General features: G+C 45.4%; 1 protein-coding gene across 6 annotated transcripts; it reads left to right on the top strand.

The window, feature by feature from the left end:
- The first annotated feature begins 1527 nt into the window (after positions 1 to 1527).
- Positions 1528 to 17349, top strand: SF1 (splicing factor 1). Of its 6 annotated transcripts, none has more exons than XM_035098269.2 (13): positions 1528 to 2057; positions 4079 to 4207; positions 9015 to 9090; positions 11621 to 11773; positions 12396 to 12485; positions 12988 to 13171; positions 13339 to 13454; positions 13540 to 13647; positions 14090 to 14270; positions 14720 to 14996; positions 15215 to 15271; positions 15380 to 15538; positions 16048 to 17349. In XM_035098269.2, the coding sequence occupies exons 1-13, from the start codon at positions 1589 to 1591 to the stop codon at positions 16386 to 16388; spliced, it is 2340 nt and encodes a 779-aa protein (XP_034954160.2). In that variant the 5' UTR covers positions 1528 to 1588; the 3' UTR covers positions 16389 to 17349. The 6 variants fall into 6 exon arrangements, with proteins under 6 accessions (XP_034954160.2, XP_034954165.2, XP_034954159.2 ...); XM_035098274.2 differs by having other exon boundaries at positions 4061 to 4207; positions 15220 to 15271; XM_035098268.2 differs by having other exon boundaries at positions 4061 to 4207.
- The last annotated feature ends 1021 nt before the right edge of the window (positions 17350 to 18370 follow it).

Raw genomic sequence — 18370 nt, 5'->3', positions numbered from 1 at the left:
AATTTTATTATTTATACCCTGCCCAGGTTTCCCCAGCCACTCTGGGCGGCTTGCATGTAAATCACATCCCAGAGATTTACAAGATCCCTTACGATTGGCTGCAGCCACCTGCATATCACTGACCCATTGGCACAGATGAGGGAACTTTATTTGCATACTATCAGTTCATTTCCGAGTTGGTAAGTCTCATCTGCCAACAATAAGAAACGGCCCAGTACTGTGGATTTCTGTGCCAACAGAGATTCAGCAGACATCTGTTTCAAGTTCTGAATGCCTTTTTTGTTCCATCAGGTTTATTCAGGCAATTAAGAATAAACCTTTGCATAAGTTAGTGGATTTCTAACTTTAACTTTTTAAATATGATTGTATGGTTTCATGTGCCATTGTTTTAAAATGCTCTTTTTTAAATGAATAGCGGTGTATAAATAGGTTTATAAATAAAATGGCCATATGATTGACAGGTGGGTCTTCCTCCACCCACCTGTCAAACCTCCCAGCTCTGTCCTTTGCAAACCTCCCCACGTGAACAGTACTGGGAAGAAAAAACCATTCCCATCAAATGGGAACCAGTTTCCCCTCCTGGAGCCAGATGCGCTCCCTTCTTGCAAGCACTGGGAGCAACTGGGAACACAGTTTAAAGCTCCCAATTCTTCCTTTGAAGCACTGTCCTTTCCCACATGGGCATGTATGACATCATAGAAGGCATGAATGACGTGAGGTGCAGGGCAGCTGGGTGCCCCCAAAACTGCCTAGTGGGCCTTGTGGGGCTCTTGGACTGGAGGTCCGCCACTCCTGCAATAAACACAAATACAGTGGGTTTTTTAAATTAAGCTATGCCCATACTTTCCCCTCTAGCCCCGCCCACTACTCGAATGTGGCCCCTGAGAGCTTTTCCATGAGATAACGTGTGGCCCTTGAATTGAAATAAGTTGCTCTATCTTGGGCCTTAAAGGGCCAGCCTCCCAGAATCCTTTGAGGACCCCGCGGGCTCAAACTCCTGCTTTCCCATGAGCCTCTGAGCTGGGCAAGTGAGCCACTTCAGCTCCTCGCTAATAAACACTCTGAACCAAAGGTTCACCCCACACCGGGCACCTTAAACTGTTATCCAATGACAGATAACGAGCTCCTTGACGTCATCCCTTCTTAACGTCCTTCCCGCAAACGCAGAAAGCGTAGTAACCCGAGTGGCGAAGGGGGGGGCTGAAGCACAACCAATCAGAGTTCCTCGCAGTTTCGAGTCAACCCCGTATCCCACTTTTCAGCTACGTTTCCCGCCCACCGTGCTTCACAGCCAATCCATAACCACGGCGGCGCGGTTTATAGCTGAGCGACAACCGACAGACCCAATCGACCTCAGTCCTGCCTTTCCGTTGCCTTCCCGCCAATCCCTTTCCGGCGAACGCGCCCTTCTTCCAATCGCCTCACGGCATGGGCTGAGCGACACGGACCTTGCCCAACGGGGCGGTGCGCGGGAGCGCGAAGGACGGGTCCTGCGACCAATCGCTGCCTCCCGCCTTTGTGAGGGGAGACTTTGGCGTGGAAGGTTCGCGAAATTGCGGCGGGCGCCATTGCGTGTGTCTCTCCGTCTATGGCGACTGGAGCGAACGCGACGCCGCTGGGGAAGCTCCACCCGCCCCCGCTGCCGGGCAAGGCCGGCTACCCTCTGCCTCCGCCGGGCCTGGTCATGCAGGGGCCCCCGCCTCCGCCTCCGCCGCCGGGCCCCGCGCAGGCCCAGCCTGCCATCCCCAGCCTCATGGCGGCCGCCGCCTTCCCCTTCGCCGCTCTCCCGCCGCCACCGCCGCCGCCTCCTCCTCCTCCTCCGCCGCCACCGCAGCAGCCTCAGCCGCCTCCCCAGCAGCAGCAACCGCCGCCGCCGCCCCCGCAGGCCCAGCAGCAGCAGGCTCAACAGGCCCAGTATAGCCAGTACCGCTTCCCCTCGCCCCCGCCCCAGCCCCCGCTGGGCCTGGAGCAGCAGCAACCCGCGCCGCAAGGCCCGCAGCACCTCCACCACCTCCAGCAGCAGGATGAGTGCGGACAGGCCGGGGCCGGGAACCAAGGCAAGTCGGAGGGAGGGATGGCACGCGGCCGCCAGCGCCGCCTAACGTTTTATTACTATTATTTTATCGCTGTTTGTATGAATGCCTCGCTGTCCAAGAGGCCCTCTTTCTCTTTGTGGTAGGCTAGGTTGAGAATTGAGGGGAAGACACTTCCTCCCCATCTCCATGCTATAACCCCGCGAAGCAGGTCAAACGCACAGAGGGAGAGACTGGCTCGAGAGGCCTCCTTTGCCATCACAGCAACCCTGCGAGGTTTGGCTAGAGGGGTGCGAGAAAGTGACTGTCCCGAGATCGCTCCGGGGGAGGAGCGGGGCCCAGAGCATAGCTGTCAAGTTTTCCCTTTTCTCGCGAGGAAGCCTATTCAGCAGAAGGGAATTTCCCTTAAAAAAGGGGAGAACTTGACAGCTATGGCCCAGAGGTTGATCGCAGGTCTCTACAAAAAGACTCCTGAGCTGCCACACCACGCTGTGCGTAAAAGAGGCGACGTGGCCTTCGGGGTAGGATTGCCACGTGGTTCCTCTGCAGCTTCTAATGGCAGTTTCAGTGCTCCTTATTTTAGGGATTTTCATGTTCCAGTTACAGGCATAGGTTAGGGCAGGCATCCCCAAACTGCGGCCCTCCAGATGTTTTGGCCTACAACTCCCATGATCCCTAGCTAACAGGACCAGTGGTCAGGGATGATGGGAATTGTAGTCCAAAACATCTGGAGGGCCGAAGTTTGGGGATGCCTGGGTTAGGGTTTCTGGTCAAATGTAATACTGTAACTCAGTTTATAAGAAAAAGAAATCAAGTTTAACTCATAAAGAGCTAGCTGCACATCAGAGAATTTGCCAGGTGTCACCGATGAAGCCAGATAGTCATTTTGCGCTCCCTTTCATCTCATTTCCTTTGTGTTATGTTTCCCTGTGCGTAAGGATGGACAAAATGGAGCCTAGTTGTAGGACTGTTAAAGAATTGCGTAATAAAGCTTCTGTTTTTCTAACTCATATCATTTTTAAGGGCAGTTAATTTTACACCGATTTTACTGTTCTCCAGGAAAAATCATTTTCAAAATCTTGGAATAAGACAAAAAGTCTTGTAAATAGATTGTAATTCTGTGGAAAATGTTACACATCTGAAGGAACTGTCATTCCTGTAATTTTGTAGTGCTTCATTTGGTGCAAATACTGTTTAACAATTAAGTAAATTACTTGAGATGCGTACCAGGGTATGTGGAGAAATAAGTAGGCCCAAATGTTCCAAATGTTTGCTGATCTAGAACTAAATAGTACTGTACTGTAGTAGCTTTGTGTCCATAATCTCCAGGCAAGGCTACTTTGTGTGGTGTTTCTGTATCCCTTTTTAAACTATTTTACCAATATTTTTTTCTTACCTTCGCAACAGTTTCATCTCTGAGAATTACTTCACAGTTTGACTTTGAATTGTGTATTAATGTTGAAAAGGCATGTAATTCTTGCTTTCTTTTGGAGTCTTTAGTAAGATTAATTAACTATATGCTCACCTAAAAGCCACAGGCATTAGGCAAGTTATAAAAAGAAAAGGCTTGCTCAAGAGACACAGCATGCCTAAACTGAAATGACTTTGAAATCCAAAGTAACTAAAGAGTTGGTTCCCAGATTGCAAGAGACCCCATTGTCCATTTTATCTGTGTGGGAGCTTGATCATTGAAAGAATAGAAATGGGTTTGTTATGCTGTGGGTGCTTGTGATATGCTTTCAGGACCTTGTCACTCTTCCCACAATTACTAATTATTATTATTAATAAAATTTGTATACCGCCCTATACCCACAGGACTAATTTGTTCTATTAAACTGTTTTTAATATTGAATTTTAAATTGTTGGGACCTGATAGTAAAGGGTGGGTTGTTAATAATAATAATAATAATAATAATAATAATAATAATAATAATAATAATGTGCCATGTAGGGGACTTGGGCAATACTAACTTCGGGTATCTTAAAGCCAAATGAAACTTTGACATATATTAACTGTTCCTTTAAAGAAACCTATCTGTCTGCAGATTTTCCCAATAAAAAGAGGAAGAGGAGTAGATGGAACCAAGATGCCATGGACCAGAAGACTGTCATCCCTGGAATGCCCACAGTTATTCCTCCTGGGCTTACCCGTGAACAAGAGAGAGCTTATATAGGTAAATACTCGTTCTTTTCCTGTTTTCATTTGTTCATGTCAATACTGATCCAGACACTATTTTTGGTTGTTGTGCGTCTGAGGCATTTAAAAACCGTGCTTTCAAGGGCTCAAGTTATTCCGGCCTTGTTTTCATTTCTTAAAATAGATGAATATTCATGTCTCTGCTCAGAGTGAATTGTGCGCCATCCTAGCTCCTTGTCCTGTTTGGGTGAAAGAGTGTCCTCCACAGGCACAGTAGAAAAGCTAAAGTCCTTTGAGGTGCTGGGGAATGAAACTTGCTGACATTTACTTAATTGGCCATTAAAATCTAATCAGGAGGGTCTCTTATTAGCTTCACAGACTCCCTGCTAACAGAGAACACTAAGAGTCCCTTTTCAAGCTATATTGTTGGAACCTCTTCCGCAGTGGAATATTGTAAACTAACCTAACCATGGTTCCCTTCTGACTTTCTCTTATGTTGCTATGCTAATAATTTAAAACTAAAATTGATACTCCAAGGTGGTGAAGATTGTTGATGCCACTCAAAAGCAGAGAGAGCCCCATAACTTCTGATTTTTGATGTATTCAAATACTTGAGGGTGGGCTCCGCAAGGTTAGTTTCTGGCTCTGCACTCATGTACACAATTGCTGGGAAAGAGACACTGTTCGGTTCTGTGGGAATCATGATGTTGGAACTGTTAACTGTGAAAACTGGGGAGTGACAAATGATACTGTATTGTATGTGGAACAGAGAACATTATTTGCATTATTTGTATTGAGAAATGTGGTGTGATTGTTTATTTGTGACTGTTGATCAGTACTCTGACTGAAATTCTAGTGTGCTCTGGTGTTGCATTACATGGTACAGTCCTTGCCTTCTCTATAAACCAAGGTTTTTCCCTGAACATAAGGCCATTTAATTACTGTTCATCTCATTAGGATTGCACAATAAGCTTTAACTCCTTTCTTATGCATAAATCACTGAGAATTTTGATATATAATGTATAGCTATCCATAATACTGCTGAGAGCTGCCTTACTGCTCTAAAGGCTTGCACAATTTTCAAGGTTAAGTCAATGTTTATACAGTGCAGAATATTCTCTCCTGAGTCGGTCAAAGTTTTTGTATTGAAAGGGTGTGCCACTTAATGCAAGTTGGAAAAGCTGGTTGTTACCTTGTGCTCTGCACTGCATTCCTGAAGAGTCAGTTTTCTTAACATTTCTAAAGTTGTTTTTTTAAAATTTACCTCTACTTAGGCTTTGCTTAACCAAGCTACACTACTTGATCCCTACCTTATATTCTTATTAACAGTAACTTGGTACTAATTTAATAGTTTTTACAGATCTGGTAGAGAATCGATGCGGGCGAAAGAATGGCTGGCTTGAAATGATCAAAGAGAGCAGCCCTGCTGTTGAACCATTTGGTTTAGAAATGCATTAAAAATAAATTCTGATATGTAATTGAGCAGCTCTGTTAGACTGCTAACAAACAGCTCTGTCTGTAAATGGATAGAATTGGGTCAGAATTCTCAGTCTATGCGAAGATACGAGTGCTCCACTTGCTTAACTAATTGGTATGGTGAAGATGGGCCTTGTAGTCCACAACAGAACTAGGTAAAGAGGCAGAGGAACGTGTGACCTTTATTGAGCCTAAATACTATCAGACAAAGGTACATGCACATCTGTAATAAGGAAGGTTCCTTCTATGTGAAAGAGAATATAGTATGTAATAGACATTTTACTACTTGGTACCATTAATGTGGGAGGGACCCAGGTGGCGCTGTGGTAAAACCACTGAGCCTAGGGCTTGCTGATCAGAAGGTCTGCGGTTCGAATCCCTGTGACGGGGTGAGCTCCTGTTGCACGGTCCCAGCTCCTGCCAACCTAGCAGTTCGAAAGCACGTCAAAGTGCAAGTAGATAAATAGGAACCGCTACAGCGGGAAGGTAAACGGCATTTCCATGTGCTGCTCTGGTTTGCCAGAAGCGGCTTTGTCATGCTGGCCACATGACCTGGAAGCTATACGCCGGCTCCCTCGGCCAATAATGCGAGATGAGCGTGCAACCCCAGTGTCGGTCACGACTGGACCTAATGGTCAGGGGTCCCTTTACCTTTACCTTTACCATTAATGTGAGAGATGAAATACCAGTGTCAAAAAAATAGTATTGCAGTATTTCAAGTCTCTTAAGATGAACAAGTGGGAACAAAAGTTTGAGAGAGATTCTACACTGCCTGGCCTGGAGGAGAAAGATTGGCTGATGAACTTTAAGCTGTTTTCTGCATTCTTGGAAATGTATTTGCTAAGGACTGCAGACTTTCTCAGTTATAATCCACACTGAGAAGCCTTGGTGACACACAAATGATGTTCATAATATGTATTGTGTTATCACCAGTAAATAACATACTTGTTCCTTCAGTTCTCTCTTGTCTCCATAACATAATATTTAATGTCCAATGGTGTTTCAGCCCCATATTTGTTTTCATGTTTAACATCAACTGAAGAATCTAGATGTTTTCAATTACTGGTATTGATTAAATAAGGTTTGTCAATGCCTAGGATAATGAAGGAAATCTTTTAGTACCAATTTTTCTGTTGGTCACATATTGAATGCATTGTATTTTGATGTATGTACAAAGCTCAACCACCTAAGATCTCATTTGTAAGATTGTGGCTGGAGAAACTGACAGCTAGTTGCATTTTCTGGCATTTTTGGATTTAGTTTTAAGGGATGTTACAATAATATAAAAATACAATATTAAAATCAGTTGTTAAGACAGTTTACAATTAAATGTGTTTAGGGCTCATTCTATTATTTTATCTTGGGTGTCAAAGGCCAGGGTAAAGAGGTGCATGTTCAGGGGACGATAAAAGATATACAGTTCAGGGCCATCATGTCTGAACATCTGAGGGTGGTGGAACTACCAAGAGGGCCCCCATTTGCTGAAAACAACACCTGAAAGCAGCTTTAGGGAAGGAGGTGGTCTTCAGAATTTGGGGGCCTAAACTCTTTAAGGCTTTAAAATGCTAATATGAGCACCTTGAATTGGGCAACCAATGCAGCTCTTTAAAGGCAGGGATTATGTGCATTATAAATGGAACTCTAGCCAGCAATCTGGTCAATGCATTTTGGACCAGTTGAAGTTTCTTAGTCATCTTTAAGGGCAGACATAGTAGAGTGCATTGCAATAATTAAGTCTGGAAGTTATTAGAACATGGAATGCAGTGGTCAATTCATCTCAGCCTAAAAGGGGTTATAGCTGGTGCACCAGCCAAAGCTGGAAATAGGCATTCCTAGCCACCAAGGCCACCTGAACCTCCAGTGACAATCCAGCAGTTTACCTGACCCCAAAGTATGGGTCTGCTTCTTCTTGAGGATTTACCTTCGACTTATTGACTCAAATCCAGCTTCAATTCATTGCCCTGTGTTTTGGCTTTTTATAGCGTCTCCCAAAGTTACTCTCAGTTATTTCAGGGGAATCTCCCAATTTGATATGGCTCCATAGCCAGCATTATTTGTGCCTGTTACTGGATTCTCCCCACCCCCCTTTGTGTGCCATAGGCCTATGAAAAGAGGGATTGGTGGTGTCTCATAATGTTAGGCTTTGGAGCAAGCAGAAGTGGCTGCTTTTGTTTTTCCTCAAAGCTCATTGCAACATGGAGAGCAGCCCTCCCTCTCCTGTATACAGAAGGGGGGTTTCTAACCCTTTTCCACCTCCAAAGCTCAGCATGAAATAGAGGTCTCCTCTAAGATCTCAGCAATTCATGAGGAGCTGGGTTGTGTGGTGTTGAGTGGTCTCTCTCACCAGGCCTGCTCTGCTGGAGATAGGTTTTGTCAAGCCTGAATTATCTGCACCTTCTATGTTCTGTTACATGTATAAGGAGTCTCTTATTAATATCATGGGTGTGGGTGTACCTTTGCTTAGTAGTGATTTGGCTCGCACTCTACAAACCATTTCCTCCATTGTAGCTTGACAGGTGTCTGGGAGACTTGAACAAAGCTGCTTCAACAAGGGGCTTAGGTTCTGAATCCCAAACCAGTTGCTGCTCTGCCTTTGATACTTTTCTCTAGTTGAGCAAATACTAATCCTTGTGCTATGTTGGATGAACCAGAGTAAATATTTTTTTATTCTGGGTCTAAAAATCGACTGGTACATGTTTGACATCTGTTAGTACTGGGTGTTCAGTTGTCTTTGTGCAGTATTGGGTAACCAGAAAATTAAAGCATGCTTTCCTTTAATTATGCAGTTCAGTGTTTAGTGTTTGCTAGTTAGCAAAGGGTTACATAATACATGGCAGAAGCATGGCCAATAAACAGAATCTCAAGAAAGAGACAACTTCTTAATCAGTATGATCTGTGCAGTTTCAAAGTTCCAGCTTAGATTGACCAATGCATTCATAACAAAGCAAGATGGTTCTGATGTTTTAAAAGAAGTAAGCATTGGTGATGCCCATGCTCCCTAATAGAAGTCTTTGTCCAATACCAATTATAGAAAGTTGGGATGGTTATCTTTCGGTAGGCTGGAAATAAGATTCACAAAGATTAGATACTCTCTTTTTTTGCTAACTCTCAGATGAATGCTTTGCTTCCTGGTGTATAATGCTTTTTGAATACTTGCTAGAAATAATGAGGGACTATTCTGGAATCCTGATGAACATATTTGACTGAAATAACATTGTAGGGTCTCCTGATCTTTATATTGATGAAGTATCAGTCATCCCTTGCAAATTCTCCAGTTCTTCATGCTTTGATGTTGAGATTTGAGATGTTTTTTGGTAACATTGTCTTTTTTTCCATCCTTTTTTCTTTCCTAACCTGGTTTCTTCCAGTGCAACTGCAGATAGAAGACCTGACTCGTAAACTGCGCACAGGAGACCTGGGCATCCCCCCTAACCCTGAGGACAGGTTGGGAAACAGTTTTAACCAACTGACAGTAACATTTTTTACCTTTTTCAATAATTTTTTGGTGGCATAATAATGTCAGTTCAATGCAATTTCTTCCTAATGAAATGTCTTCAGTGGTCTAATTTGTCAGAGATGGTAGCTGAGATCTTACTTGCTAGGGAAGGTAAAACCAGAAAGGGATAAAGGTTCCATCCTTGCTTGAGGATTTCAAAGTCTGTAGTTTGCAATTATTTAACCCGACCTAAGGAAAAAAAATACATATATGGTGGCCAACTCATTTTAACCTGTTCAGTGCTGGTCTTGGGCAAGTGTCAAGAGGTTTTTCTCGCAGGTTCACACTGAGGAATCCTCAGCACAGTCACTGAGTCTGAGCAGCCTGGAAACTTTTTCTGACAGCTGATTTTACAGTACTTTTCAAGTGGTGGCTGAGCATGGTTTTTAAACCAGATGGGTACTAACCAATTTCTTTGGTAGCAGCTACTACACAGCATTGGCCAATATCTTGGGATTGGGGGCCCAAGCAGTACTGCACCTGCAGTATGCCGAATTGGACACCTGTGGTTTTGTTGGGCTTCAGTGTCTTCCAACAAAATAACTTCTGTGTTTGATTCGTTTTTTTAATTGGCTTGTAAACATCTATTTCTTTAAGGTATAATCAGGAAATTGTTGTGTTATAGCATGTTGCACAACTTGTAAACTAATTCTTGCTCTTGAAGAAGTGGAATACACTTTCCCCTTAAATTTGGCCCATCTGAAACAGTTATTTGGGACAGTAAATAAACATGGTGAGACTGCCAGTAGTTTTGGATGCCTTGCAAAAGAAAAGAGCTTTCAGCTCTAGTTCTTGGGGCCTGATATTGCCTATTTTAGTTTTAAAAGTACAGGTGAGGAATGCCTTTTGGACTCCCATAATGGGCTTTTGGTTAAACTTGACAGGTGAACTCTTTCTTGGTGGGAGCAGATTTATATGCCTTATTTTTGTGCTTTAGGAGAGTAACATGAGGTGTTGGGTCTTAATGTAACAGAATGTGGGGTGGGAGTGAGGGCTGCAGTTGCTGCTTTGTCATAAGATGTTCTTGAACTGAGACCATACTGGCTAAAATACATGATGCCGTTAACATATAGTAAAAGTGAATTACCTTGCTTGCAGAAAGAGAGCTCTTACTAAAGGCATGAAGCTGTTAGATACGTTCAGCGTTAAACTTTTCCTGAAGGTTTAATCCTGGAACCATCAATTTATTAATTACCCATATCTTTGTGTTTAAAAGGATCTACTCAGCTAGTGAATGGGTTAATTTTAAACTTGCTAGTGAATGCTGACTGGGGGAGATAAAATTGTTCACATTGCTTTGGGACTGTTAAGCCTTCTCAGGTCCTAGAAATGGAGGTGTAATTTAGATGTGATCACTCCTTACCAAATCTGACCTTTTTATTTCATATTCTTGTGTTGATGATTCACTTCAGGCTGAGAAGACATTGGGATCAACTGGCTCTAATCAATCCTTTAACCAACTAGAAAGAAAGTTTGTCTAACTAAAATCCCAAGGTTTAGGTTTCTGATTATTTCAAGGATGTATTTTTTTTTTGATAACATGACCAATATCTCTTCCCTTCTTGCAGCTAACTCTAAATTTTTATTTCAATATGTTTGGAAAAAGATCCATAAACTTAAGCAGAATTCTAAGAGTGTGGCTTTTTTACCGCAAGTGCAGCTGTGATAAATCAAACTGATTCTTTTTAAGTTTAGTTATAACATTTTTATTTGTTAGAACCTCTGCTTTCTGGGCATCTAAACTACATGGAGAAAGCAGGTCTGTCTCTAGCGGTTTACAGGCCCAGACTGTGGCATGAGAAGGGTGGGCTTGTTGAACTTGTACCCACCCCAGTTCTCTTAACTCTTAAACACAGTAAACAGGTTCAGTCGGCCTTGATGCAGCCAGCAAAATGGTGGTAAAGCCAGGACAGAAGCCTTGACCCGTCCACGTGGTGCCAGTGAAATAGACATAATTTGTATTGCCAGAAAGGGTTTGATAGAAGTGTAACCTGTCTTGTTACTTTTCTGATGTTAAAAAGTCCAGGGTTAACATGAATAATTCTTTATTGATTTACCTCCTGCACCAGGGTTCTTTCTAATTGTTTTCCTCCATGGAATAATGAAGTTGGAAAGTTTGTTCTTTGTGTGAATCAACTTTCTCCATCTTCCCTGCTCCCCTCCCCCTTTTTAACAACAGGCACACTCATGGCAGAGCTGTTGTCATGGCTGTGTGTGACCCCACTCCCTTTTCTGCACCCCTCCTTACCCAATAAAATACCCCAGTTTTTTCTTCCCGGTAGCAGGCAGTGGTTTGCTACAGCCGCCTTGTCCATGAGGCATTAATGGGCATGAGTGAGTTTACACCTTCCTTTCCTGTGGTCTCTTATTTCATTTTATTTTTCTAAATTGTGCTAGAGTTGAGGGGAAGCCTGTACTTAATAAATAGCCTTGAGGGTTCAGTTGCATGAGAAATAACTGGAGATTGTTCCTCTGCAGGTCTCCTTCCCCTGAACCGATTTACAATAGCGAGGGGAAGCGTTTGAACACCCGTGAATTCCGTACACGCAAGAAACTGGAAGAGGAGAGGCACAACCTGATAACAGAGATGGTGGCGCTCAACCCAGACTTCAAGCCACCAGCTGATTACAAGTAAACGGGGGGAGAAAGACAAGTTTGGGGTTGGGGTAGCTTCTCTCTTGCCTAGCTTATTACTTGAAATGAATCTAGCTTGCCTCACAGTCACTTTGAGCTTGCTTAGCAGCATTTCATATAAATTAAAACTGAGTAAAAGATATTTCTTAAGAAGACTCAGCAAATAACATTAAAATCAGTCAAATACCATTAAAATAAATAATTGAAAGGTCTTCCGCAGTCACCTAAACACATCTGGATATCTGACAAGTTAACAAAGAGGAGAGCTCAGAAGGTGAGGCAGTGCAGCTGAGGAGACCCTGCTCTGCATTGTCACTCACCAGATCCCAGAAGGTGGGGGCACTCTCAACAGGATGTCTGAGAATCTTAGGTGGTCTGGTTTGTATTTTGTTAAAATTAGCAGCCATTGTAGAATCATTTGCTCAATAACCACTTTGAGGTGTTAACAAGTAGTAATAGAATTTTTAATAAAATAAACAAACTGCTTATGGCCTCTCAACTGGTGCTATCCCAGGGCCTCTTTGTTTTGAATTGTTTTTAAGGGTTGTCAATTTGAGTTTGGCAGGTTTTTTTTGTTGGGAACAACCACGCTTGACACTTGCTGTCTAATCCTTCACAGACCTCCAGCAACTCGAGTGAGTGATAAGGTGATGATCCCACAGGATGAATATCCTGAGATTAACTTTGTTGGGCTTCTGATTGGACCCAGGTAAGAGCATGTGTTTCTTCCTTGGAGGCTGAGAAGAGACATGGGAAGGTTTTGGGAAATGGTCTTAATGTCAAGGGGTGGGGATGTAGAATGTTGGATATGTGAGAATTGCTTTCGCTCAGTGAAGTTTTTCTCTGTGATCAGATAAAATGTTTAGTTTAATGTGTCACTATTGATCCTTAGTAAATTCAGCAGGCACACTGTAAATTTTCTGTTTCGCCCCACAATATTTCCTAAATGATTAAGACTTTAATTGTGAGGCAAGGCTGATCCTTAGAACCTGTTTTTTAGACCCTGCACAGTAGCAATAGGATTGGGTTCCTGTAGCTATGTTGTTTCCTTATCACTGAAATTTATTCCCCCTGCCTTCAAGATTGCAAGATAGCCTCCTAGTTCTTTGTTTCTGAAGCTGTTAGTGGTGGGAGTGCCTTTTCTCTTTTGAAGACACTCAGAGTGTTGGCTGTTGATTTCAACTCTTGGATTTGGGTTCTCCCCATTCTAGAGGGAACACATTGAAGAACATTGAGAAGGAGTGCAATGCCAAGATTATGATCAGAGGCAAAGGGTCTGTGAAAGAAGGGAAGGTGGGCCGGAAAGATGGCCAGATGCTGCCTGGTGAGGATGAGCCACTTCATGCTTTGGTCACAGCTAACACCATGGAGAATGTGAAGAAGGCTGTGGAACAGGTAAAGGACACAGAGGGCCAAGCAACAAAACACTGTGTGAACCCCCCCCCCCCGGTCTCATGCATTGGTGGGTTTTGGAAGTTTCCTGCATGGCCCCTGGAAGGACAATGGTAAGCAACCAGTGATCCAGTCTTAATGATAGAGCAACATGCACTCATCTCTTCTAGATCCGGAACATTCTGAAGCAAGGCATTGAAACTCCAGAGGACCAGAATGATCTACGCAAGATGCAGCTGCGGGAACTGGCCCGCCTCAATGGCACACTGCGTGAAGATGACAACAGGTGCGTATTGCTCAGTGCCCAATTTTGTCCACTGGAAAGGAGCTCTGTTCAGTTACCAGTCTTTCTTATTACTGTCCCACTTCAGAATTCTGCGTCCATGGCAAAACACTGAGACTCGCAGCATCACCAACACCACTGTGTGTACCAAGTGTGGAGGAGCTGGCCACATTGCATCAGATTGCAAGTTTGCCCGGTAAGCCTCAGCTGGGAAGGCCTGAAAATTGTGCTGCTTGTGCTCCAGAGTGAGGAGCAGGGCACCATGCCTGTGACAAGGTGTGAGCATCTGATTCCTCTGAAGTGTGAAGATTTAATGTAGGTGTTTTATCCCTGGAATAGCTCACTCTAGAGCATGAGACTCTTAATCTCAGGGTTGTGGGTTCAATCCCCACGTTGAGCAAAAAGATTACTGCAGTGCAGGGGGTTGAATTAGATGACCCTTGTAGTCTCTTCCAACTCTACAATTCTTTGATTCTGTGGGTGCCTTAAATAGCTTCTGGTAGAAGTGAAAATACCCATAATTGGCCAGTAAGGGAGGATTACTGTCCAACTCAGGACTTGGGTGTTTTCGATATTGCAGTTGGGATCTTGGCCTCTGTCTGGCACAGAGCCTCCAGTAACTAGCTTTCTCCTTCCAGACCTGGAGACCCCCAGTCAGCCCAGGATAAAGCACGCATGGACAAGGAATACCTGTCTCTGATGGCTGAGTTGGGAGAAGCTCCTGTCCCATCATCGGTGGGATCATCTTCAGGACCTTCCAATCCACCGCTGCCAAGTGGTCCAAGACCTTCGGGGCCAGGAAACAACCAGCCACCTCCTGTGAGTAGTCATGGGCTTCTTCTCTAGGTGGAAGGACTTGGTGAGGGCAGATTGGAAATCATGGGAGTAGATGCAAGTCTTTCGAAAAGGAGTAATAGGATTGAACTGAGCCAGTGTGCCTGGCAGGACACCAGAAGAGTTTGTTGTGGTCCAGGAAGACTGTGTTATGTGGAAGTAAAAAGTGTAACATCCTTGAACGGATGAGGGTGTCTTAATTTTGGCATGGCTGCAAAGGTAAGTTTGAAAACACTTGAGCACTGCTTGCTGAAATCTCATAATCCTGTGGTGAGGGGGTGAGCAGATATTTCCCTTGGACAGGGGTTAGGATTTTGATACTTTGCACTGACTGATGGGGAATTCACTTCTAGTGCAGAGTGTACATGGCCTGTGATCTTCCTCGTTTGTTCTTACGTCCTTGGAATAACTGCTCATTTCTATCTCTCTCCTAGAACCGCCCGCCATGGATGAACTCTGGCCCCTCTGAAAACAGGCCCTTCCATGGCATGCATGGTGGAGGCGGAGGTGGAGGTGGTGGAGGAGGTGGAGGGGGGCCTGGAGGGCCTGGTGGCCCTCACAATTTCCCCCACCACATGTCAAATATGGGAGGACACGGGGGTCACCCAATGCAGCACAACCCCAATGGTCCTCCACCTTGGATGCAGCCTCACAACCCACCAATGAACCAGGGACCACATCCTCATGGTCCCCCCGGGCCCCATCACATGGGTGAGTACAATCCAGAACACGGGGAGCCTACTGAAGAGGGGGGTGAGCCTTAGTGATCTTGGGAATGGGTAGGGTCAACCTCAGTACAGCCTCATGGGCTGATGAGCCTCTCCCTTCCATAGCCCAGTCTCGTTTTATTTTTGCTGGTGGAGGACCTGGGCTGGTGGAGCTCATCCATTCCAACTGTTGCTAAAGCTATGGTCTCTCATTCCCTTAAGATCAGTACCTGGGCAATGCGCCAGTGGGCTCTGGGGTCTATCGCCTCCAAGGAAAAGGTGAGCAACCTGTTTGTTTCTTTTTCAAATTGAGGTGGGGGCACATAAAGCCTGTGTGTGGGTGCTACCTGGTTCTACTTAACTGTTTTTCTGGCTCTGACCTTGCAGGTATGATGCCGCCTCCGATGGGTATGATGCCCCCTCCGCCCCCTCCACCCAGTGGTCAGCCTCCCCCGCCTCCCTCTGGTCCTCTTCCCCCATGGCAGCAGCAGCAGCAGCCTCCACCCCCGCCTCCCAGCAGCAGTACTCCCTTGCCATGGCAGCAAAGTGAGTAAGAGCACTTATTTTAATTTTGCACCTCTGTCACCTTTCTCTGGGCAAGCTAAATGTGGGTTGGAGGCCACCGGCCAGTTCTTCCCTCTCTTCCTGTGCCTTGCTTGCACTTGGGGGAAGTTGTTGACCTCTAGCCTGGCCTTCAGCACCTGCAAGAAGCCTCTTCCCCCCCTTGATTTGCAGCTACGTGTTTATCTGAGCTTGGCTCCTCAGGAGGTTCCTCAATTGGCCACCCCTCTGCCTCCAGGGCCTGACTTCTCCTTTCCTTGGCCATTTTTTGGGGGGAAAGTTGGCAGAAAAGCTGACATATCTTAAATCGGGAGGGAAGCACCTTGGGTCAGTGGGGATTGGAGCAGTATCCTAGCTATGGGTTGATTATTGATGGGCTGGGTCTTTTTCCTCTTTTGAGAAAGTCGGATCAGCCATTTTCCTGCTTGATGCGGGGCGGGGTAGCAGCTTGGATCTGAGCTCTTGGGGTGACCACTTGGTGTTTTAAATCCTAGATACGACGACCACCACCACCACGAGCGCTGGCACCGGGGCCATCCCTCCATGGCAGCAGCAGCAGGGAGCGGCGGCGGTGGCAACTTCTACGGGGGCCCCACAGATGCAAGGCAGCCCCATGGTGCCTTTGCCTCCAGGGGTCCAGCCTCCGCTGCCGCCCGGGGCCCCGCCTCCTCCCCCGCCCCCGCCGCCTGGCTCCGCGGGCATGATGTACGCCCCTCCCCCTCCTCCGCCTCCCATGGACCCTACTAATTTTGTCACCATGATGGGGGTTGGAGTGCCAGCCTTGCCACCGTTTGGCATGCCCCCTGCTCCCCCACCACCCCCACCACAGAACTGAAGAATGGTTTTTCTATACAGTTTTTTCTTGCCAATCTGGAGCCAGGAGCTGGAGGGGAGACTTCTGAAACCCAGCCAGGAGCAGATGAGGAGTGTGTGTTCCTCTTCCCCCTCCTTACTCTGTACTTAGAGAGGTGTGTGACTCTTGTCAGAATCCTTTTTTGATGACTGACTGGTGTACTTCAGTAGCAGAACTTGCCCATCAGGACACTAGTGCTGAGTCTCTTCCCCCCACCCCACAAAGTGAGGTGTGCACCACCATCCTAAAGTTTGGGAAAGTCCATGTGAAACTGCCAGGTCTAGCCATGGTGGTAGCAGCGGTGGCAAGGCCCCTTCTGTGTTTAGATGCAGCTCTACCTGCCTTGCCCTCGGGTGGGACAGTGGTTTTTGTTCATTTTAAGTTCTTCTTACCAGAATTAGATTTTTAACCTCATCTAAGAGACACAAGTTTTCCATGGCCACATGTATCTCCCATCACGGAAAAGTCTTGTCAATAGAGTTAAAGAAGCAAATGGATTATTTCCGTAGATTTCTTTCTCTGAAGCTGGACGTTGCATGCACTGCAGTTGACATGGGGAGTGCCAGTTTTCTCCCCAGCAAAGGAAAGGCAGACTTCACATGGTGCGCCTTCCTTTGAAACTGGGAGTGGGGGCTTTAGGTCCTCTCCTCTACTCCCGTTGAGTAGTTAAGATGAAGTCACAATTGAGAGAGCATCTTCATCTCTTTTGAAGTCCATTTTGATATTGTCCATCTGCCTAGAAACTCCTTTCTTTTCTTTTTACATGCCTTGAGTGTTTTGTGGTTTGGGGTGGACCCGCCCCTAGATTGAATGATTTTTGTTGACAATGATGTGTGTACAAACGCTTCATTCGATCTCCTGTAACCATTTTCTTAATTGCTTTTTGTGTAAGAATAAAAGAGCAGTGAAAGGGAGGTTCCAATTAAATGCAGCTTTTAAAATAGTTCTTGTTGTGCATCCCTTTCCTTTAAAGGGTGGTGGGGGGGAACAGAGTATTCTGTTTTGGGTGTCTGCTGCTGCCAGTAGGTGGGGGCCAAGTTCCACAACGTCAGCTAGATGTGTCCTGAGAATACTCTACTGAGCCAGAGGGCTCTTCCCCTGTATGCTACTGGGGGTTATCAGTTGGTCACTTCTGCTTGGAAAAGTTCTACCAAATGGCCCTCATCCTCTGTCAACTCCCACTCTTGCCAGTTGCTGTTCTTGTCCACTAGTAGAAGCATGTGGATGTCAATTTCATCTTTGAAATTTCAAATCTCCTTGACCTGCCTGAATGTGTTGGCATAGGTTTCCCTCTCCTTTTACGGATTTAACTTCCTCCAAAATAGAGTTAAAAATTTGGACAGGCTTGAGGCCTTCTGGCTAGCTCGTTAATGCCTGCAAGTGGCTGGCGTGTGTGTAGCATCTAAGGCAGTGGGGGTCCTTTTGAACAGTCCCCTCTGCTGCTGGTGCTGCTTTGGTGGCTCCAGCGAGTGTGAAGTCTGTCCTCTCCACAACAGATTCCTTCAGCCTTTCCACCCATTCAATTTGCTGTTGGTGTCTTTGTGCACCGCCTGAATACAAAAGCACTCCATGCAAGAACATTCTGTTCTGAGGCTTAAGGAGTATGCTGGTGTCCCCGTATTAATCACCCATTTAACAGCATTTACGCTGCACAGAGATGGCAGTTAAAGCCAGTTGCGAGGGATGCTAAAAATGGTGACACATGCCCACCATTTTTGTTCACTGTTGGGGTGCTGTGTTCCTCCTTTCTCTCCCACTGTCCCTGACCCCCAGACTTTACTTGGAAAGAGACATCTTGGTTAAGAACTGGCAACGCTGTTTGGCTGTACACTTGCCGCTACTGTTCCCCCATGAATATAAAGGTCTCCTCACCCCGTTTCCAGTCAGCATATGAGAGTCAGAATATCAATTAGGAGAAAAGCACTGGCATATTTAGCATTAATTTAGGTGGCTTAAGGTGGTGG

Source organism: Zootoca vivipara, chromosome 17 (genome assembly GCF_963506605.1).
Source record: "Zootoca vivipara chromosome 17, rZooViv1.1, whole genome shotgun sequence".
NCBI classification, from domain to species: Eukaryota; Metazoa; Chordata; class Lepidosauria; order Squamata; family Lacertidae; genus Zootoca; species Zootoca vivipara.
This window is presented reverse-complemented; position numbering and strand designations above follow the sequence as displayed.